This window comes from Dipteris shenzhenensis, chromosome 25 (assembly GCF_047967505.1).
Source record: "Dipteris shenzhenensis isolate YYH24624 ecotype China chromosome 25, Dip_SZ_1.0, whole genome shotgun sequence".
Classification (NCBI taxonomy): Eukaryota; Viridiplantae; Streptophyta; class Polypodiopsida; order Gleicheniales; family Dipteridaceae; genus Dipteris; species Dipteris shenzhenensis.
The window spans coordinates 31,318,501-31,342,365 of NC_141620.1; the positions used below are offsets into that span (position 1 = coordinate 31,318,501).

The 23,865-nt window shown below is 46.3% G+C and overlaps 1 protein-coding gene across 2 annotated transcripts in view; it reads left to right on the top strand.

Moving 5' to 3' along the window:
• The window catches only part of LOC147885749 (kinesin-like protein KIN-14I), a 93,868-nt gene that overhangs the window by 67,680 nt on the left and 2,323 nt on the right, over positions 1 to 23,865 (top strand). For both annotated transcript variants that reach the window (XM_087396118.1, XM_087396117.1), the window contains 11 exons: positions 12,237 to 12,389; positions 12,500 to 12,646; positions 12,747 to 12,956; positions 13,169 to 13,333; positions 13,426 to 13,572; positions 13,935 to 14,072; positions 17,273 to 17,467; positions 17,580 to 17,706; positions 19,584 to 19,786; positions 19,902 to 20,084; positions 20,193 to 20,288. In XM_087396118.1, the coding sequence (XP_087252244.1) occupies positions 12,237 to 12,389; positions 12,500 to 12,646; positions 12,747 to 12,956; positions 13,169 to 13,333; positions 13,426 to 13,572; positions 13,935 to 14,072; positions 17,273 to 17,467; positions 17,580 to 17,706; positions 19,584 to 19,786; positions 19,902 to 20,084; positions 20,193 to 20,288 (1,764 nt within the window). The remainder of the gene's footprint in view (positions 1 to 12,236; positions 12,390 to 12,499; positions 12,647 to 12,746; positions 12,957 to 13,168; positions 13,334 to 13,425; positions 13,573 to 13,934; positions 14,073 to 17,272; positions 17,468 to 17,579; positions 17,707 to 19,583; positions 19,787 to 19,901; positions 20,085 to 20,192; positions 20,289 to 23,865) is intronic.

The following is a 23,865-nucleotide window of genomic DNA, read 5'->3' on the forward strand; positions in this document are numbered from 1 at the left end:
GGTGGGGTAGAGAGACAGCTCTTCGGAGGGACCTCGCCTCCATTCAGCGACTCCAGCAGGCATCCCTGGGCTCCGGAGGAGCTTCGGATCTAGGCCCTTCGAGCCAGAGCCCTTCTTGAGGAGACACTCCAGCGTCGCTCAGAGTTTTCCTATCACGCCTCTCTCTCCTTCTGGGCTTGGAAGGGTGACCGGATGTGCAGGGAGTTCTTCAGGACGCATGGCCAGAGTGCTGCAGGTGATCAGCTTCGGAGTCTCAGGACAGCGGAGGGACACATCGTTACGGATCCGGGAGAGGTCTTGGGGTTGGCCACCGACTTCTACAGGACCCTTTTCCAGCAGGAGCCGCTTACTCCTCGTACTCGTCGTGCCCGTGAGGAGGTGTGGAGGCACACTCCTTCCTTGGTCCAGCCTAGCATGCAGGCGACGTTGTTGGCACCGTTTACCACGGATGAGATGCTGGAGGCCTTGATGGCCATCGATGGACAGAAGTGCCCAGGTGAGGATGGGCTATCCCGGGCTTTCTTCACCTCCTTCTGGGACCAGATACATCAGCCCCTCCTAGCAGCTCTTCAGAGGATTTTCAGCAGCGGTTATATGCCAGAGAGCCTCTCCTCGGGATTGATTTACCTCATCCCGAAGGGAGGAGATAGACAGGAGATCCGTCAGTGGCGCCCGATCACTCTCCTTACCACTGCCTACAAAATCCTCGCCAAGATGATCAGCGCCAAAGTTCGGCCTCTACTTCCAGACCTCATTCATGACACTCAGACAGGCTTTGTCCAGGATCGCAGTATCCTGGATAATGTCTTCACCTTTTCAGAGGCGGCGGAGTGGGCTCAGCACAACGGATCACACCTTGCCATCCTACTTCTCGACTTTGAGAAGGCCTACGATCGAGTGGACTGGTCCTTTCTGGAGGGGACTCTGGAGCGGCTAGGTTTCCCAGCAGGTTGGATTCAGGGTATTTCAGCTTTGTACAGGACAGCTTCTAGCAGAGTCATCATTGGAGGCAGGATGGGTGAGCGTTTTAGCTTGGAGAGATCAGTGCGTCAGGGCTGCCCCCTTGCTCCTTACCTGTTTCTTTTCTTCACCGAGGCTATGACTTACTACCTTCGGGCGAGGTCTACATGGATCAGGGGTGTTCGCCTTCCCCTCCGGGAGGACACGGAGCTCTTGGACTCGGAGTACGCGGATGACACAGCCCTGTTTGTCCAGGACGATGAGTTGATGCTGGAGAGGGTGAGGATGGCCCTGGAGGTCTTCTGTTTGGCTGCTGGTGCGAAAATCAACTGGAACAAATCAGTTGGTTTTCTCACAGACCCCGGGGCGCGTTCTCAGTGGGGGAGGTTTTTGGGTTTCAGGTGGATCCCACGGGGACAGACAGCTAGATACCTGGGTTTTCAGGTCGGCCTGGACATCACGCCAGCTCAGCAGTTTCTCCCGGTGCTAGATTCCATCCGGGCTTTCTGGAGCACTGCTAAGCTTTCCCTTGCAGGTCGTGCCTTGGTAGTCAACCAAGTCCTCCTTGCCATGGCTTGGTATGTGGCTTCTTGTTGGTGTTTCTCGAGATCCAGCGTGGCACAGCTTAGGAGGCTGGTTCGAAACTTCCTTTGGTCCGGGGAGGATGGCCTCAGAGATACCAGAGCCAGGGTTGCTTGGCAGACAGTCATTCTTCCGCAGGCTGAGGGAGGCCTGGGGGTCATCGATCCAGAGCTTCAGAGTCAGGCCTTGTTAGGCAAGTTAGTCATGCGCGGTTTGACCCCGGGGGGGCAGACGTGGAAGATGTTACTTCAGCAGGGGGTCGGTTCCTGTGTCCCGCGCCGAGGTGTACACCAGACCTTCCCCAAAAGGCCTACGACCCGAACCCTCTGCCATGGGAGTAGGGGGTCGATGAGCGCATCCTCCCTCCTGAGTCGTCCATCCCCCATAACCGTGAAGAAGGAAATAGAGGAGTCGTCCATCCGTCAGTGGGATGCCACGGGGGGTGAACTGTCCCAGCCAACGGTCGTCACCAGGCATGGGGATCTGAGGCTCAGGTGGAACCAACCAATCAGCTGGGATCGCGCCGTCGATTTTCGAGCGTCTCGCTTGGGCTCCACGGGCACCTCCAGCTGCGTCTGCGAGATCAGCCGTCTCCAAATGTCTGTACGTGTCCCTCCAAACTCGAAGGGACCGGGCTGGCCCCCTCATCCAGCCATCCCACCTGATATGTGATCTCTCCCCCAACTGAAGGCCCTCGGCATCTCTGACCTGATCATTCCAGATAAGCGGCTGGCGATCAATCTCTCTGGGAGGGGAGGGCCTTGTCAGAGCTTGATTGGGACCCAGGAGAGTGGAGTTGGCCAGAGATTGTGACACAGGACAGGGGCCGACCTCCTTCTTTGCCTACAGCACGACTTTGGGCAGACAAGTTCTTGGGAGGATGCAGAGCCGCCCCCCCACCTAGTGGCCCAGCTGGTATACACAGGGTATTTCCAGATTCTTTTTGCAGGCCTTCTGGAAGGCCTTGTGGGAGAGCTGGCGGCCGCGGAAGATCTCCTACTTCCTGTGGCTTCTTGCCCACAAAGATCTTTCGGTGGGGAGCTGGTTGCGACAGATAGGCCAGGACGGACGCTGTCAGATCTGCCATGAGGTTGAGGAGTCACCAAAACACTGCCTGTGGAGCTGCACTCGCGCCCAGGAAGTGTGGAGGTGGACTTTCGGGATTCTCACTCGCGCAGCACCGGAGCTAGGTGTGATCACTTGGGGCGCGTTCTGTTGGTGCAGCACCACACCTGGTCTACATCACTTATTCGAGGCATGCCAGCAGGACCCCACTTTCCTTATCACACAGGGAACGTGGGGGCCGCTCGAGGGTATCCCGCCGCACCTAGCAGAGATTGATACAGGCGTTCAGGAGAGGCAGCCAGTCTGGGAGATTATTAGCAGCATCGCAGGGTGGCACATTTGGACCGCGCGTTGCGCGCAGATCCTCGGTGGCACCTCCTTATCGACTGGCCAGATCATGACTGATATTTGGAGCGAGATTATTCATACCCTCAGAGGCCAGTGGGACCAGATTCAGGGAGATTCCCGGTCCGGTTGGGAGAAGCGGAGACGCTTCCTCCGGGCTTGGGACACACAGGGCCTCTTCTTCGAGCAGACTTTGAGCAGACTTCGCAGGGCCTTCGGTGGCGCTACTCACCACCTCGATGGCTGTTCATTCACACTCGCCTTATCCCGCCGTGAGAGAGTGATTTATTTTGTTACCTTTTAGGGCTGTGTCCGATTTGTGAACGCAGCCCGTCAGCTACAAGCTGACCTTTTGTATCTTGTTTTCAAAGTAATATAATTAGCACTGTTTTTTCGGAAAAAAAAAAGTCACTCGCTCACTACATGAGGCTGCTCTTCACGCCTTGCCCCACAACACCCGCTCCACCCGCCCACCTCCACCTGGGACCATACCTTGTAATAGTTGATACGATGATGAGTGTAAGGCTTTATGCCGTCAGCTCAGATTCGAAACAAAAAACATCCTTTCGAGCGAACCAAAGACGCTATGCAAGTATTGTCGACTGATACGTAGGAAGAAACTTGACTTTATGCGTTGGAACGAGAAGGAGCTACTTAACATTCTGTTCAGTAACAACTCTAAGGACTTTTGGCGGAGATTTCTAGAGGGACGGTCCCCCTTACCACTCACTGACACTCAGGTGTGGTCTGATTATGTAAGCATGCTCTATGATATCACAAATCAGCTAGCCCCTAACCTATCACATATGCCACGCCCCACATCCTGCACCCTCTTCACTAGGGGGGGGCTAAAGGATGCCGTAAATGAAACTTCATAATGGCTGAGCGAAGGATCATGAGGGACTATGCGTTGAGTTCATTGCGTATGGGATTAACCTCCTAGCCCCGATCTTAGCCAAGCTAGTTTGCTTGGGGTTTCCACGCACCTGGATCATTAAAACTATCTTACCCATTCACAAGGCAGGGGATCCTATGAGCCCGGAGAACTAGAGGACCATTATGATTGGACATGTCATGTCCAAGATTTATGCATCAATACTTGATTCTGAGGTCAGCAGATTTGCGGAGTGTCGAGGACTTAGAGGAGCGGGACTTGCCAGTTTCATGCGGGATCATGGGACCATGGACCACATTCTCGTGCTGAGATGTATCATCGAGGAGGCGAGGGCATGGAACCAGAGGGTTTACTGTTGCTTTGTGGATTTTTGCAAGGCATTTGACACCGTTCTGAGAGCCCGCCTCATACGACGCCTACATGATTTGGGTTACGACCAGGAGATCATTTGGGCTGTCATGGCACTTTATGAGCGGATTTCAGGCAGAGTCCGGACAGGATCTGGATGGACAGATGAGTTATGAGCACTATCGGGGTCAAACAAGGGTGTCCATTATCACCTAGCTTGTTTGGCCTCTACTTTGACGAGCTCGAGAGAGTGATGCAATCACAAGGGGGGGTAGGTTGTTCTCTCGCGGGCATGCTGATCCGGATATTGCTTTATGCAGATGATGTGGTTCTCTTGTCTTCCTCAGTAGAGGGACTCTGGAGACAGTCCTTTTGTGAGTCTCATGATTTGAAGGTCAACTTGGGTAAAACCAAGGTTATGATCTTCAATACATCCCGAGTTGTCATGCGCGATGAGCATTTCACATTTGAGGGGTTCCCTGTTGAGGTAGTTTGATCATACAATTATCTGGGGGTCGTCTTTTCCGAGCCCACCTTCACCATGAGACCCGCGATGCAGGCGCGTGTGAGCAGAGGATATGCTTCATTGGCTAGAGTTGAGAGACAGTGCTTCCGCTCTCATTTTTAGGATCCACGGACCAAAGGGTTGCTTTTTGACTCCTTGGTCCGCCCTGCAGGGATGTATGGCAGCCCATGTTGGGGGCCAGATTTATCGGATACAGAGTGGGCCAGGGTGGAGCGGCTACAGGTTCTCATGTTATCACGGATGATCCATGGTAAGCCATCCGTCCCTCACTAGATCATTCGGGCAGAGTTTGGGTCACCCCCATTACAGCTACATGCTGCATTTCAGGTCCTTACATATCTGTATCGAGTCAGGGAGTATGGGGATAACACATACGAGCGTAGGAGGATACCATGGCTAGCACTGTCCTCTTCTATGGCACTTGCAGTAGGGGGAGATAAGAGGTGTTGGTATGCACGCACAGAGAGATGGTTTGCAGGACTAGGGCTCCACATGGACAGACTACCCCCTTTCCAGTACATCATGGATGCTCCTTTCTCTCCCCTCCTATCACATGAGGTCAACTAGGTTATCCGTGAGAATCTACTACAGCTACACACATTCCGGACTTGGTTGGGCCCGAGTGATCTTCCAGTGAAGCTGGGCTTCTACTCTCTCTCTCTCTCCCCCCCGCGCCCCCCTCTGTTGTGTCGCCCTTCCTTCCCTTCTCTACTCCTGGCTAAGCTGAGCTTCATGGCTCAGCCAGGGGGTTAGCAACACCTCTGAGCAGCCACAGTCCCACCGTTTCGCTTGTATGCACTACCCTAGCTGCCGCGAGAGTTCAAAAAAATTGAGAGTTTGGAGTTCATTTGTGCTCCGCTGCCATACCTCAAATCTTAGCAGTTCACCCTAGCTGCCGGCTTCGTTAGTTTGTCATGCCTCCGCTAGAGCTCTAAACTTAGAAGCTCAGTTCGTTCAGCTCAAACTAGAAGCTCAGGCCTGTTGCAGCTCGCCATTACAGCAGAACTGCTGTCGCCATAGCTTGAAGCTGAGAAACTCATCTCGTTTAACTCAAGCTCGAAGCTCAGAAGCCTGCTGCAGCTCGAGACATTGCAGTAGAACTCATCCCCAATCCACATAATAGGTCACCATTGCAATAGAATTCATCCCTAACCCACAGAACAGGTCACATTTCGTAGTTTGACCCCAGCAGGTCAACCTGCATTTTAAGCAGTTTTCAGCTTTTCTAAAGGACACAGCTCTGGCATTCAATTATGGCTGGCAGGAAGTCTTTTACTGAAGTGGCCCCTTGCCTTGCACTAGAATGAACACATAGGTCCTAAGATTGCAACAGCGAATTGGGGATCTTAAAGAAGAAAACCAGTAGCTGGAAACACATATGGCAGAGCTCCAAAAGCGGTTGTTTTCCTTAGAGACTCAAATCAACAAGCAACTCAGCTCTGATTCAAATACGCGAGTGACCTCCCGCATTGTCACCTCTAGGCATTGAAAATCAGAGTGGGGGATTACCTATGGATTTGTATCAAGCAGAAGCGACATTGGATGAAAGCTATGAATATATAAAGACAAAACCACCAAGCTTTGTTTGGCTAGAGGGCGACCTCATTTAGAATTCATTTACATGGTATTGATGTGGAACATCCTTTGAGGTAGTAGCTCGAAGTGGACAGTTCCTTGCAAAGTGACCACACTGCTTGCAATGATAGTAGGCATCTAGGAAAGTCCCGAAGCTAACAACAATGACCATTTCCCAGCCCTTCGGGGTTGGAAGTTCAAGTTGCATTGGTGGTTCCTTCCACCTGCCCTACAGATGCGGTGGGGGAAGCTCTCTTTGCTTGGACCAACAAGAGATATAATATACGACCCAATGTTCCTGTAATTGCTCAAGCAATATATCACTGATGTTGGGGAAGTGAACCCCTACAGGGCATCCACGGAGCAACACCTCGTCTGCAGAAAAGGTTGCACTCCATGGAAGTGAATAACCCAGTTCCCTCGAAAACCAACGGAACAAGAGAGAAGCCAATCTTGCTCAGCGGAGGTGGCAACCAAGGCCTAGAAAAACCTCGTCCAATGAGCACAAGTTGCACTTCCCTTGAAAAGAATTGGTGAACCATCGTACAAACTCCTCTTCAGAAGTAATTTTGCCCATGAATAATAGGAAAAAGGCACAGACGTGTAAACATTGAATTCCTTGCATAGGCGTTTTGGAGGTATATTAACCTTTGCTTTATGAACTCTAGGCAAAGTGGAGGCTAGTCCAATTGCTACCCACTTCATGGCGTTGATCTCTCGAAGGTCTCTCTGAAGACACATGAACGATATTTCATCGTGCCTTCGTCACAATCCATATGGCAAGCTTTATCTACATGAGTCTTGAACCAATGAAACTTCCATTAGATCTTGACGTAGGGATTTGGATATTAGGAGCATTGCCGTAATTATCTGCAACAGCAAAAAGGGAGTGGCGACACTCGGGAGGCATGCGCATAGGTCAAGTGCCATGACAGCCCAAATGATCTCCTGGTGTCGGAGGAGGCGGGCTCTCGAAACCGTATCAAATGCTTTGTGGAAATCCACAAAGCAACAGTAAACCCTCTACTTCTGTGCCCTCGCCTCCTTGATGATAGACCTGAGCGTGAGAATGTGATCCAAGGTTCCATGATCATGTCGGAATCTAGCCTGTCCTGCTGCTCTAAGTCCTTGACACTCTGCAAATCAACTGACCTGAGAATCAAGCACTTGTCCAATCATAATGGTCCTGTAATTCTCTGGGCTCATGGGATCCCCTACCTTGTGGATGGGTGAAATAGTGTTAATGGTCCAGGTGTGTGGAACCCAAACAAACAGGCTTTGCTAAGATCGAGGCTACGAGGTTAATCCCATATGCAATGGACTCCGTACATAGCCCCTCATGGTCCTTCGCTCGGCCATTATGACGTTTCATTATGGCATCCTTCACTCCTCCGTAAGTGAAGAGGGTGCAGGATGTGGGGTGTGGCACATGTGAGAGATCAGGAACTAGCTGATTTGGGAGTTATACTAGAATTGAGTGTTAGTGAGTGATGAGGGGGACCGTCCCTCTAGAAATCTCCGCCAAAAGTCCTTAGAGTTGTTACTAAACAAAATGTTCAGTAGTTCCTCCTCGTTCCGACGAACAAAATCTAGTTTCTTTCTACGTACCAGTTGGACGATATTTGCGTAGCATCTTTATAAAGAGCTGCAAATGGAGATGTCTCAGCCTCATCTCAAATATCTCTAGCAAAGTGGGAGGTCTCAGGAGGGAAGTAGCATACTGCAACAAATAGATCTCGGCTGTCCATGTGTCGGATCCGGATCCAAAGAAACTTGGAATGTGCATCTCTGTGCTCTACTTAGATGGTCCCCAAAAGGGTGGATCTTTAAAGAACTGTTGCTCCTCCTAACCCTCGTACTTCCCCCTGTGTCCCTCGCCTCATCTCTGTAAGCAGACTCCCATGTGTAGCCGATGACTACTGGTAGTGGGCGCTCTGGACTCTGATGTGTTTCTGTGTAAAAGACTATATCTGCGACCTGTATAGGATTCCGAGAAGTTCCCTGGTTGTGACCATAATATACCATTACAATTCCAAATGATGCAGGATAAGGTCTCGGAGATTTGAGTGGGGGTTGATGCCCGGCGGGGTCCTGTAAGAAGTCGTCCATCTCGTACCACTGCCCACTTCCCATCCTTGCGGGCCTGATTTCGCCTGCTGCAACAATCCATGGAGATCGCTGGTTGATCTCGTAGGACTGACTTGTGCCGTAAAGCCGAAAGTAATGCCTGAGCGTCATGGAACCGTATGATTAGGGGTTGCTCTTGGTTGGGGTCCCTCCTCACCGGCCACGCCCTCTCGATCCTGTGCTCAGCTACACCCAGAGTAGTGGCCATGAAGGTTGTCAACCTGTCGCATCTATCATCGGTGTAGCCTCAGTGCATGGGATCCCACGGAATTTGATGTTGAGAGCCTTACTGGCTCTCTGTTGCTGCTCCATGAGGGTAGCGGAAACGGTTGCCTTGCAGGTTTGTGTTTGGCTACGTCGACCCATCTAGAAGTCTCCTCAATTACAGATTGCATGCTTGCAATCTGTGCCTCAACAACTGGAGTGCTCCCTGGGACTGTGCGTATGGCTGTGACCTCCTGTCGGAGTTGTGAGATATCCTGTTTGAGTCCCTGAATGAGATCAGCCTGCTTCCGAATGGTGCGAGTCTGCTCCCGTATGACGCGGCCCTGCTCCTCAGTGAAGCTGAATTCCTCCTATGCGAAGTGTGTCAGCTCCATCTCGCGCTCACGGATACTGTGTACCTCCATAAGCAAGGTCTTCTAGGCCTCTGTTGGTTGAGCTGTCCGTGTCCTAGTTGAAACTGGAAGGGCTGTTGCACAAAAGTATGAGGATGAGGCCGAAAAGTGGGTGGTGACTGGGTGAGCTGGTAAGATATGGAGATGATAGTGGCATGGATGAGGCGATCCCAACGGGGTGTGGGAGCGCAGGCTGACTGAGAGGGAGAGGGGAGAGAAAGGTTGAGGCGTAATACAGAGCAGTGTGTGACACCTCCGAAGTAGGCGTCATAAGCGGTGAGAGAGTTGTAATGGGAGAGGAAAGGAGGGGTGAAATTTTTGACAACCCCTCTATCCCGGGGAGAGGGAAGAGGCTGATGTCATGGGTATGTCGCCGAGCAGTAACTGTAGCTGGGGATGTAGAGGCTGTAGTTGAAACTGAGGCTGAAGCTGAAGATGAGGATGTAGCGGGGGCTGAAACTGAAGTTGAAGGGATGAAACCCGCAATGAGCGCTGACCTCGGTCAACCTGTGTGGTTCATTGTGGTCTCCTTGCAGTAGCTCCCAGTGAAGCTCAACTTCTACAGGACTCATTGCCTACATATCTCAAAAGAGGGGTCTATTGACCCACCAGGATATAGGCGGATTCATCTACTCCATTCAATGAGAGATCTTTATTAGGCAGTTTCGGGTCTCTTCACATAGACTCCGTATTGAGATTGGCCAGGCAAAGGGTTTACCCAGGGAGAGACGCATATGCACCTTATGTGGCCTACAGGAGATTGAGCCTAAGGAGCATTTCATTTTCAGATGCCCAATTACTATGATATTTGGTGGCACTTCTATTGTCTATTTAGAGATAGCTCCGGGTTGTCCCGCTTCCTCTCTTTTCCAGATCAAAAAATGCTTGGCCATGTTCATTCACGAGGCAGTCAGGCATCGTGAGCGCCTACTTCGATCGCAGAGACACGAGCAATAAACATCTCTGCCGTCTCTACCTCGCCCTCTCGCAGCCCCCGCAGCTCCCCCTCATGCAGCCCCTCCACCTCTCCGCCCGGCTGCCTCCATTGCTCCGCCGCCTTCAGCTCCTCCGGTTGCCACCCTCCGCCTGCATCCCCTCCTGCCCTGCCTTTCTCCGCCCTGCTCGCTTGGCTCCTGCCCCACCTTGCTCTGCCCTACGCCACCCCACCTTGCTCCGCCTTGCTCTGTTGCTCCTGCCTCTGCCGCCCCCTACTGCCCTTGCTACAGCTGGTCGCCGCCCCTCCCGCCTGGTTGCCTCCTCCCCGCTAGATGGCATCCACCCCCTGTGCCTCTAGCCTCCCCCCCCCCCGGGCGCAACTAGCCTCCGTCCCGCGCAACTAACCTACCCGCCCCCCCGCGCAGCAACTAACCTATCCCCGCACCCCCTCGTCCTCTACATCGAACCACCCCCCCGCCACCTCTTCATCGAATCCCCATCCCCCTCCCCGCATAGGCCCAGGGTCCAGCCCTGAGTGTGCCTCTTGTAGGGGGGCCTCGTGCTCCCGCTTCCACTCCTACACTAGGACCTGTACAAGGACATAGAAGTCAGTCCAAGAAATGGGAAAAGGCGATAAAGAGACAAACAAAACCAAGAAAGGCGACAAAAAAAAACAGCAAACACAACTGAAACTTGAGATGTGAACACGCGCAACCGAAGCGGACTTTGGGTTGACAGCAAAGCAAAGGCGGGATCCACATGAGCCTCAACTTCAGCCTCAGTCTCTGCTTCTACTTCTCCTTCAGCCCCTGTATCAGCTATGAGATCTTGACAGCGCTGATTGCCATGGCTAGCCGTGAGTCCTAATTTCATCTATGACACTAGAGGAGAGGAAGATCAGAGGAGCTGGTATGCTCAGACTCGCAGATGGTTTGTAGGCTTGGGATTACACATGGCCGACTGTCACCGTTTCAATATAGCTTGGAGGCTCCATCCATTCAGAGGTGAACCAGTTCGCAGAGAAGATCTATTGCAGCACCACACATCTAGGGCTTGATTAGCACCGACTAAGATTTCGGTTAAATTCAGCTTCTACAGAGATCACTCCTTATGGATCTCAGAGGCGTTTATTGAATTTCCGGGCTACACCTAGATTCATCTCCCACATGCATTGAGGATTTCGATTGGACAATTTTGGGTATCTTCACATAGGCTATGAGTTGAGACAGGGTGGGAAGAGGGCATCCCATGTGAGAGATGGATCTGCACTCTCTGTGATATGCAGGAGATCAAGACAGAGGATCATTTTGCATTCACATGTCTTGTGTACTATGAGATTGGTGGACAACATCACTGTCTTTTATGTAGTGGTTCTGGCCCACTAAGAGAGTTTTTGGCACATCCTAATTAGAGACCCGTGGCGGCTTTCCTTCTTGAGACCGAGAGGCATAGAGATCAGTTCATACAAGCTCAGAGGAGAGCACAGGAGGTACCGTCAGAGCCTAGTCAGAGGATGATTATTGACTTTTTCTCCGGTGACCTGAGCCAGGGGAAGCATGTGACTATTTACATAGCAGAGAGCTAGATTGCACGACCCGACAGATTCTATATTGAGTGGACACTCACACCTCCCTACTCTTTAACATGGGGAAACAGACCATGGGAGTGACAGTGGCACTTGTTAGACGACAAGCTTCCTATAGTAGCAAGCTACACAGGAGGAGGGAGGGACTCGGACAACAGTCTAGATTGCAGCGATCCATCAATGATTTTCTTCCCCGAGGTCACCAGCCCTCACCAGATCCAGAGCCACTGTCAAACGAGATCATCTTGTCTATACTCAGCTGACCAGTGGAGCTAGTCCCATACCAACATACGTAGGTCCAGTCAGTTGGATGGACAGCTGATTGGGCGGTTGACATCCAGTGGCATCCCAATGGTTTCCCTTTACAATTTAGTTTCTCTATCTCATAGAGACATTGCGATGTATTTATTTATTGTCTTGTTTAGGCAACAGCCGTTGGGTATTGCTGCTTGTGTTTCGTGGCTACATTGTATCTGTTTTTTTTTCCAGTCTCATAGACCCTTCGTCTTTTGTAGACGTTAATCAGATTTCTTTCTTTCTTTCTTTCTGCCTTTGTCATTTCCCATTTCTATTTGTCTTTTGCAATCATATAGTAGTTGGATACTCTACCTTTGCAAAGTTTTAAATTTATCAGAGTGTGTCTAAGGTATATGGATGTTCATTTTGAAATAATAGGCACATTTGTCCAAAGATGATGCAAGGCAGCAGCTTTTGCGAATCTTGCGTTCCCTTCCATTTGGGAATTCTGTGTTCTTTAATGTTCGGAAAATTGAAGATCCAATCGGTCTCTTGCCGGGGCGTATCATCCTGGGCATAAATAAGCGTGGGGTATGTATGTGCTTGTAACATTGAGATTTATATAAGCGTAGCTTCACTTCAGGGCTTCCTTTAGTCTCAAATAGATTTAATGGAATCTTGACCTTGATTGGGAATTTCAGGTGCATTTCTTTCGTCCAGTTCCAAAGGAGTATTTACATTCAGCTGAGCTCAGAGATATCATGCAATTTGGGAGCAGTAATACAGCCGTCTTCTTTAAGATGCGTGTGGCAGGTGTATTGCATGTGTTCCAGTTTGAAACGAAACAGGTCAAGCTTGAAACCTTTCCATTAGTTATTGTCCTATGAGACTTGCTTCATCTTTATTCTTCATTTTTTTACTCAAGCAGTCAGCGTCTTTAAATTGCAGGGGGAAGACATTTGTGTAGCTCTTCAAACACACATAAATGATGTGATGCTGCGTCGTTATTCAAGAACCCGTGCAGGAGCAAACATTACTGCATCAAACAGCGCGGACGCTTCTGCCTCAAGTGCCAAGCCACCTGGAATGGAGGTTTATGAGAAGCATGTACAAGAGATGTCAAAGCTTTTAGAAGAATCTCAGAAGAAGATAGACCAGGTGAAGCAAAGGTGACTTGAACTAGCATCAAAGTGTGATTCAGAAATTTGTGTTATGTATTATGATTATTGCAAGGTTTGTGTCATGCTAGATAGCTTGTGCTGCGTGCATGCCACTCAGTACATTTTTGTGGTTTCTGTTGTCACTGGGCTTTGTTCCTACTATATTTTCTACATTCCTCTATTAAGAAATGCTTTGCTTTCTTTGTATAGCTTGCAGAGGAGTTGCGTGGAAAAGAGAAGAAAGAAAGGGAGGTGCGGGAAGAACTGGAAGGGCTCAAGGACACTCTTTGTGCTGAAAAAACAATAGTCACTGAGCTCACAGAAGAGCGGGAAAGACTACGCAAGTTGTTGGAAGAAAAAGAGTCTGCCCTTCTGGTAGGGCTCTGCTATGCAAATGGGTGATCACATCAATTTATGTGAGATTCTGTTTGAAAGTCGGAATTTAAATAACTGTTCTAAAAACACAGGTTGCACAGACCACAGCCATTGATGCTGACAATAGCTCTTCAAAGAAGCCTGGAGCTGCACGTGGGCCTCTTTCAAGTAGGCGAGACCGGGACCTTCCACCTGCAGAAAAGGACAAATCTTCACAGATCCGCAACCTTGAGGCACAGGTTGAGCCTTATAGCATAACACCTTTGCTCTATTAGACATTTAATCAAAAGGGTAGGCGAGGCTTAATTGGGCCTACTTCCATCCATTACGCTTTGGGTTCTTTTGTCATCGTCTCTTTTGCCTTGCTATTTCAAAGTTTCGATAAACACACAAATATAGTACATATTCAGATCATGTCCCACATTAGAGCTCAAGGCTGTTGAAACAAGAAAAACTTTGCGGGAAGGACTATTAACTCTGCAAAACGTTTAGGTCCTTGAACAATCATCTTCTATTTGCTGTTTTTCTACTTTCATGAAGACCATTACTAAATGGTGTTTTTATAACAGGGACATCTAACTACAATAGGATGGTTTTTCAGGTTAATGCACTACGCATTGATTTAAAATCACGGACTGATGAGCTTCGAACATTGGAGGAGAGTGCCAAAAAGCTAGCAAGTGAAAAGCAGCTACTTGAACAGAAAGTTAATCGTCTAGAGAAGAATAAAAGCGATGAAGTAAGCCAATTTGATTTGTAAAATTTTGATAGTTGAATGGATAAAGAGTGATAAAAATCCTGAAACTGTGTTTCTTGTGTATGGCATCCCTCTCATTGGTTTGATTTTGCATTTGGAATCCAAGAGAGGAAATTAAGCAGCCTAGTGTACATGACATTAGTCTTTGAACATTCACAGATTGAAAGAAGGTTTGAATTTTGATTCACAGTATATCTTTGCTCTTTAAAGAGATAGTAAGTCTATGAATCACTTAGGTTGCATGTTGAACATGGTTATGTGAGTTGCAGGCACCAAGCTCATCAGCAATTGGGGTACCGTCCCATATTGAGACAAATCTGAAATAAGTATGCAACAAAGTGATGCTTGTGGGCATTGAAGGATTTTTCCCTTTATGAAGTAATTTGAGACAAATCTGAAATAAGTATGAAACATAGTTATGCTTGTGGCATTAAAGGATTTTCCCCTTTATGAACTAATTTAGCTTAGTCACCATAAAACATCTTCCTAGCATCTTGGAACATGATTCCAAGATGTTCCCAGTGAGCGTTTGCCTAAACTCAAGGCCTTTTAAAACTGGTTTCTTTATTGTAGACTTCTTGGGGCAGTAAGTCCAAGGATTGACTAAGAAATAGCTTCCCTAAATCTCACTGTGATACAGAGTCTTTAGGCATTTGAAAAGGGTGCTGCTGCATTTCTACTACTGGCTGCTTAATGTCAAACACTTCTCTTCTCATGGAATTCCCTCAATGCACCATCTTCTGTAACATCTCAAAAGGTGTGGACATGATCTGGGCAAGGTAGGGCTATACATTCCAAATAAATCGCTGCTTGCAGTAGCATTTAGATTTCTTGCTTGGTCTGCTTATTCTCTAGAAGTTGTTTGCTAGACATGGTCCTATTGCATCTCTACCCCACCATGGGTTTCACATGATTTGAAACTCACAGTGGCTGAAGTTCTTGCTTGGGCCTTTCTCTCATTTCTGTACAGGTGTCCATACCGCATCTCTTCAGGCCTCATGGACTCAGAGCATAGTCCGCTGACCTCCTGTAGCAAAACTTTAGTGCATTGCTGGTCAATTACAACCCCATATCATGTCCAAGTACCAACGTTTGAATAGCCATTAGTATCGACCTCGAATCTTGTAGTATCTAGGGCATCTCATCACCATATGCTCCATCATCTCTACCTCATGCATGTCAAAATGGTACATAGCCTCGGGCTCGATGATGGGCTGTGATGCTGGCCACCATCTCCCTACCCCATGCATGTCAAAATGGTACATAGTCTCGGGTTCGGTGATGGGCTGTGACGCTGGCCATCGTCTTTCAGACGCCATCCTCTAGAGAGAAGTCAGGTCTCTGGCGAGAGGGAGGGACCGAATGCTTAATATCCAATTGAGTGACACTCAGACCGTCTATCTTGTAGGCTGGAGAGACCATCTCGATGGGGAAATCATGTCATCCCTTTGGCAACCAATTTACCATGTCCCAGGTGATGTTCTATGCGATGTGTCACAGCTTGGTCACCGTCCTAAGGGAGCACTCCTAATCCTCTTAGCCCTTGGATAACTTCATAGATTGTGAGCTATCGTCTCAAGATCCCTGGCGTCACAACAACATTGATAGACTTCATTTATCCTCATTTGCTCCAACTAGGTCCCTATGGCAACCCTCCATGAGATAGAGCTAGCAGTAGGAGATCTCCCTTAGGTGGAAGCTAGCCAGAGGCGGGCCTAGGTCCTGCTATGGACCGCATACTGCAGCTGTTGTTCAAGCCGATAACACCCCCATGAGGGGGTCCATGCCGACGCCTCCAATTTGAACCCGTCTACCAGTGCAGGTGGTTTAGGAGAAGGCACCTCTGGCACATGCTCTGTGTACCCTACCTTAGATGGCTAGGATAACTCGCTAGGGTCACACCGCACCTCACGGAAAGGTCTTCCGTCTTATAACCAAAGGACCTAGCTAGAGTGGTCATGCTGTTATGGAAAAGTTTTGGTGTCGAGGGTCCAATTCTCCCCTTTGCATACTCTCTGGCAGCGACAGTTCGATGCAGCTCTCTATTGATATTCTTGCCTTAGACATCAGCCCTTGGTGTGGATTCCCCCTTCAGTGGTCCCACTCCTTAGCTTTTATTGTATTTGGGTTTTTTCAGTCTTATAGACCCTTTGGTCTTTTGAAGATATTCATAAACTTTCTTTCTTTCTCTCTTATATTTTCTCTAAATTCAGAAGAGGCTGCATTTGAATCTATATATCAACTAGCCTAACTGATCTAGAGCATTGCGACGACAAGGTGTGAAGTGTCCATCTTCTTTTGGTTTGCCTCAATTGGCTTCTTCAATACATATATGTAAGAGGTGACCTTTCATCGCATACCTCTTTTGTCTTAAGTATGCGACCTTTTATTTGTTTTTCTCCAGACTCAGGGTTAAGTTCTTCAAGCTGTAATTGTACTGAGCTCCTTCATGCAGGAACATAGTTTATATAAATTTCTAACCTGCTTCAGGTGAGGGACCCTCTTGTAGGAAAGGAAAGGGTTTCATCTTGTGGAAATGAACAAAGGGACATCTGTCTGCTCCCTTTGTTGCAGTCTTTTTCTGTTAGAAACTCAGTTAGGGAGCTCGTTTTTCCTGTTTGGGACTCCTAGAGATTCTTAGCTAGGATCATAGCAGAGGACCATTTCAGGCATAATGAAGGCCGAACGGTTTGCTGCAATTAATGATACATGTGATTTTTATCGGTTGTGAGCATGTGGATTTGCATTGCCTTGCTTAATCAAGGGATTCAATTTGGATATTGAAAGAATGAAATGTAAGTACAGTTTTATATTTGGATCATTGATGATTTGTATGATAACATAGGTTTGGGAAACATGCTAACAAGATTGTCGCCAGTCCAGCCTGTTTTTGGAAATATTCACATTTCATGGTAATTAAAGCTTCAACACAGCTGCCTCACTTCTCAGCCACTAAACTTGGCGCGTATGTTTTCTGGGTTTATGTGCGCTTTTCTGCGTCTGTAAGTGATTTGTGTTTTACAAGAATTGGCACTTTAAGCTTTTTGATGGCCTTATAAACTTCCCAGACATGCCAAAGTTGTCCCATTAAGAGAGCAGTGTTTGTATGTGTTTTGGAATTGGTGGAGGCACATTCTGTAACTAGGTTTTCCGCAGCTCTAATCTTTATTATCTGAAAATAGGCCAGAGCACTAGAGCATAAGTTTGAACAGGAGCGAGACAGTCTGAGAGGCCGTGTTGCTGATTTGGAAAGGAAGCTCACAGAGCGTACACAAGAATTGAGCTTAGCAGGCTCCGCACTTGCCCATCGTAATTCTGAACTTGAAGCTTTGCAAGGAAGCTTAAAGGAATTAGAGGAACTTCGGGAGATGAAGGAGGTATTTCCCTTTCTTCTTTATTCACTTTGTATTGATGGGCAAGATGTGAAATCCCGCATAATCTCATTCTGAATCATGTCACAGTTCATGGACTCTTTTGTTTGTATGATAGGACATTGATAGGAAGAATGAACAAACAGCTGCTATCTTAAAGAGGCAGGCAGATCAGTTAGCAGAGCTTGAGGTACTTTACAAGGAGGAACAGATACTGCGGAAGCGATATTTCAACATGATGGAAGGTAACTGGGACAGGGCCTTATGCTGTGGTTTCAACATGATCTAAATTATGGAATTTGTGAGATGTTAATCTCTCTGGTTCCCACCTATTTTGTGTGTGTCAATATAAACAATTTACACTATTGTATTATTCAAGTTCTGTGGTGTATGGTCAAATTATAACCCAACTCTTTCTTTTATGGCTCGGGATTCAACTCTTTCTTTTATGGCTATAGAGTGGCTTCTGCTAACATTGCCAAAGGTTCTTTCTCATGATATGAAGTAATAGTTTGGAATGCAACCTGTAATTGTGCTCTTACTGTGGAGACCACATGGGGATTCAAATATAAGACTAGTCAAGATCATTCTATTGAGGCTCCCAAACTGTACATGCTGTGGAGAAAACATGGGGATTCAAATATAAGACTAGTCAAGATCATTCTATTCAGGCTCCCAAACTGTACATGCTGGTATTCTGGTTTGGACTTTAAAACCACTCCTAAGTATTTGTTAGATGGCCCAGTTCAGGTTGCTGCTTCTGAGAACAGTGTTGGAAAAACATTAATATATTAAGGCAAGAATTAGGTAGAAGGGTTAGAGGCACTTTCTCCCTTATCTAAGGTCCCCCCCCCCTTTAGGTTGAGTTTAGGTGTGTGTGGGTTTTAACCCTAGTTCAGGTTGCCCTAGTGTTTGTCATGTTGATAACCCTTGTACTCTCTTATTCTTCATGCTTGCAACTTCAGATCTTGTTTTTCTTGACAGCTGCTCACTCCACTCTCAATCGTCTGCCCATTTCTCACATTTGGTATCAGAGCAGGCTGTCTTAGCCTCCCACACATCTCTCCCAGCCCCAGGAGACCTAGTATGTCGGAGAGAGATTGTATGGAGGAGAGATAAGCTTGATCTATTATCCTACACTTCAAAGTGTCACATATTTTTTCACCAAGGCTCAGAGACCTAGAGAAATGTTTGAAGGTTTCCGCAAAGCTTTGGGTATCCTTCCGTTTGGTACATGAGATCACACCTTGTTCATCAGGGCGTTGTCACTGTAGGAGGGTGTTGGAAATATTGGTGTATTAAGGCAGTGCCAATGTAATAACTAAGGGTTAGGGGCACTTTTTCCCCTACCTAAGGTTTTTTGTGTTGACAACCCTGTACTCTCTTATTCTTCATTTTTGCAACTTTCAGGTCTCGCTCTTTTTAACAACTGCTCACTCCACTCTCAATCCTCCCCCCATTTCTCAGAGAAAGAATGTCTATGCAGCCTAGCATATGCAATGCTGAAAACATTAACCTGTAGAGAGATAGATTGACAGCTAGTGACTCTCATAAGAAGGACAGGGCTGCTACATACTGCTGCAAATCCTTCTTAGTAAAGGAAAAATACAAACGAGACATGCTATAACAGACCCAGGAGATAGTCCTGATGCCAGTTATTGTGGGAATGCATGAATTAAAGGGAAGGCCATCTATATATACTTTGGACTGCTGCATTCACACATTATTTTTCACCTTTTCCTTCAAGCTTATAGACTCTTGTCTGCCTTCTCTGAAGATCTTCCTTTTCCAGATATTCCTTGGTTGAAGTCACATTTTTGTGCCCTTGTCATTACTAATGAAGGCTTATCCACCCTTTGCTTGCCTGATATTATAGGAAGGGAGCTGACAAACCTTTGTGGATTAAAATTGTTAACTTAGACAGTCTCTGAGTTGACAGGCATTGTAGAATACTGGCTCAATTGTAGCTAGTGAAAAAAGGTGCTGGCTATGAACTGGAAATGTAGACTGTGGTGTTGCTGATGTGTAAGCCATAAAAGTTGTCCTAACATCAGAACTGTTAATCCTTCCTATATATATATATATATATATATTAGTAAACTGATGGTATATTTTCTTGCAGATATGAAAGGGAAAATCAGAGTTTTTGCTCGATGGAGACCACTAAGTGACAAAGAAAGGACTGAAAATCAGAAAATGATTCTTACATCACCAGATGAGTTTACTTTAGAACATCCATGGAAAGATGATAAGCCCAAACAGTTCCAATTTGATCGGGTATTTGATGATTACAGCACGCAAGAACAAATATTTGAGGATACAAAGGTATATGGCATTATATTCTCTTCTGTTAGTGTATTCTTTTCATATAAATTGATAAAATTCATTGGATGATATCATACAGACATGATCGTTGACTTCTTTCTTGAGTTTTATGCAGTACCTGGTCCAATCAGCAGTTGATGGATTCAATGTTTGCATATTTGCTTATGGTCAAACTGGCTCTGGCAAGACTTTCACAATTTATGGTTCAGAAAACAATCCAGGACTCACACCAAGGGCAACTCAGGAGCTTTTCAATATCCTAAAAAGAGATAGCAATAAATTTTCTTTTTCGTTGAAGGTAACTCTTAGCACTTTCTGTTGAGTGTGCAAATGTTCTACCTAAACAGCTAGGTCTAGCTATTTTTGGCCCAAGTTACAGGGCTTATGTTCTGTGTTCATAATACAGGCTTACATGATTGAGCTTTACCAAGATACTCTTGTGGACTTACTTTTGCCCAAAAATGCAAAACGTCAGAAGCTTGAGGTCAAAAAGGACTCAAAGGTAAATTGATCCTGTTGCCGCTTTGGACTTTTGCTTTGGGATTCTTGCAGGAAATGCAAATATATGAGATCTACTTCTTTACCTGGATTTTCTTAAAGGGAACAAACTGCATTTGTGTTTAGCAAATGCTCTTTAGATGCACCACTACATTCTATGCTAACCAATGTATGGAAAGTAAAAGAACCTCACCAAATTAACTGCTTTATGCAAGATCTCAAAGAGAAAAAGTTAAGCCATTGAATATGCCGATTGGAAATGGAACACGGAATACCTTGATGTCTTTGATAAAGTCCATTGGATGCTCAGAGCAAGGCAAGAACCAATTATTTCTCTTCCACTGAAGGGAAAATCTGAATGAATCCTTGTTGTTGGCAGATCAAGCATCTATTCCTAGAAGCATCCATTTCTAGTGTCTCCTAGATACTCGGCATTTTCTGTTTCATCCTTTTGACCTCAGACTCTGACCTATATATGAATTTTTTGTGCTTTTTCTGTATGACTCACAAAGTCATTGGATGAATTGCTGGATAGATTTTTCATTGCAGTCAATGAATGTATTTTATGTGCCTTCGATTGATGGTTCAAATTTAATGTCTGCCAAATGTCATCGAACCGAAATAGCCCAAGAAGACGCGCATAGTGCTTTCACGGCCTAGACTAGAAATACATAAAGTTTCGAAATAATGGGGGAGCCTCGAGGAAGTGGCTTATCTCTAGCACCGATACGTGGTGAACTGTTATTATGAGTCATGTCTCTTATAAAACACTTGAGGCCCCAAAAGAAAAAGCCAAGCTACTGAGCCCCAGATCATTAAGAAAGGAGAAGGCATATAGATTCTCAATAAGCTAGCAATCCCTTTCCAAATGATCCTCTCCTGTCATAGGCAATGCTGAATAGACTCCACAACAGAAAGGCAATGAATGCAAGTAGTGTCTGCCCCAAACACGGACCTCCATGGGATCATGGAAATCTCCCCATGAATAGAAAGCCAAAAGAAAAGAGTGAATTTTCTATTCTTGAGGGATTCCCACAGTCTCTTCCAAAAAGATCTGCAAGTCAGCATAAATTTGAAAATTATCCCAATGAGGAGCTCTGGTGGGCTTCCAGCCTCTAAGGCTGACTTGAAACTTCTTGGCATTACTGACCACATAATGAAGGAAGGAGAGTCTCTTCTCTTGGTTCCTGCATCAACCCATTCCCACTCCATGGGATATATTTTGAGCATTATTAACTTTCATCAAAGCTTTAGAGGTGAAGGGCAGACTCAGCCATCACGAAGGCTTAGCACTACTTAAGGAGAAGGTTGAAGCTATTCCACATTCTCTTCCTCCAAGATAAAATTGTTTCATTTTAGTCCTCCTAGACAAAATGTCTCTAAGCAAAAGAGATTAGCAAAGGAAGGTAATAGGTCAAATCAGTGCTAAATCATGCCCTTGCTCATGTCAATCCGTCATTAATCAAAACGTTGAGAGGTCTAACAATAGACATACCCCCCCAGTCCTTTATTCCAAGGCACGCGATTAGAGATATGGACTTCCAAGGCTGAAGGTCGACTTTTGCTCCTGTGGAATCCTTGGACCTTTTTTTTCGTATTTCCTGCTAGCTTCTACTTCTGCAAAATCTGAATCTCAGAGTTCTGCAAATGCGAAAATTTCCATTTCTATGGAGTTTTCTGATTCCACTTCTGCAAATGGAGGCAGCTGTATTTTAAATGCTTGGATTGACACATTCAAAATAGCTGGAACAAATGGGATGTGGCACTTGGTTCTGTACGGCAATGCTGATGCTACTATCTAAGTCCTTTTTGGCGGGTTGGATGTATAGTCAAGCATTTGATACTTTCACTCTAAAGAAATCTATGCACCAAGGATGCTCTCTTTCCTTGCTGCTGTATGCTATCGCTATGGATGCTTTGAATGGCTTCATGAGGGATGATTGAAGGCATCATCTTTCCTGGAGGTTGAACCTGTGATCTGCTAGCTATTTGCAGATGACATAACATTACGCTCAAAATCATGAAATTTTGACTGAGAAATGTGAAAGTGCTTCAAAACTTTTGTGAGACTTCGAATTCTCAGGTTAACTAGAAGCAACCTCGCACAAGACAAAAGGGAACTATTGGCCCCATTAGATATTGACTCAAGTTTTCTACCCGATTCAAGATAGATGTTTAAATTATTGCGCATTCCTATTGGTTTCAATGGTAATGTGTCTAAAAGATGGATTGGGTGCTTAACAATGTCAAGGTTAAGGGGTGCAATTCTGGCAGGGACATAAATTAAGTCAACCACACCATTCTCCACTTGGTAATCTATTTTTAAGACTTGATGGAAGCCCTCTGCTCGTAGGATAAGTAAGATTTTGGCATAGTGCACAACATTTTCGTTTTGGGAAAAAGAAAACTGGGCTTTTGCATTTGTGCAATATATTGCACTTAATCTCAACAAGAGAGTATCGTGCTGTGTCAAGAGAGTTGCAAGTTTTGTTCTCACTATGATTTCAGTTTGATCAAGTTTTGATCACAAAATGACTTCTATATGTGACCAAATGATTAATGATGCACACAAGTTGGAAGAGTCATCCAACTAACTGGAAGCAGAAGGTTCAAAATTGCCACTTAGCTCTTGACTTTTGAGAAACTCTGCATGACACTCAAAAGAAGCCATAGACAGGTGCTAAGGGAATAGGAGATTGTGTGAAAACGACAAATAAAAGACTTGCAATCATAAGTCTCTCTGTACGGAGAGCATCTTATTTCCCAGATTGAGGCAATATTCATCCCTGATACCACTTGGAAAGCCGTGAAAGACTTGTATGCGGCAAAGAATAGTGAAGATCATAGTAGGTAATCTCAGCTATGTTTGATAGACGTTATGGTTTTCAACCTTGGCATCACTGTCATGAGGTCGAATCTGCACTTGTTTTAAGAGGAGAAGGTCCTGTATTCGTTTAGATATAAGTGTGCCTTGTTGTCTAATGCCATTGGCCTTGTGGCTCAATACATTTCCTACTGTGGTACTGCTTGCATTTAGTTATGCATAAGTGCCCTAACCATATGCATCTATACTTGGTGTTTTATCTATGTCATATATTTGATTTGCAAAACTAAATGGAGATAAATCACTGCTGGTTTTGAGCATAGGAACTTCTAGAGCGTCCCTTTTGCACCAATGTTGTAGCACAGACCTCCCAATTATAAAATTTAATGTAACTGTTGAGTAAATCTTTAGTAGCGTTTGAGACAATGGCGATATCTCAAAGCACTTGAAAGGTAAGTGTGCCATGCTAGTCCCCCTTCAGAATCACATTTTCTATAGGGAGGCAAACCCTCACTAGTAGAGAATTTGTCAATGGTGATGACATCAAAAGTAAGTTGTTCTTGTGGGCCCGCAACACGGTCCAAGAGAAGACAGCTCTCTTGCTTGAATTTGAGGTCCCAAGTTTTGGAAAGGAATGATCCTGAAAGAATCCCTTTCGGTGTTGCTACAGATCACTGTTTTCCTCAATGAAGGGCCAGTCTTCAGCATCTTTCTTCCAAGTATACTTTAATAATACCACGAAAATTTCTCCGTCAGT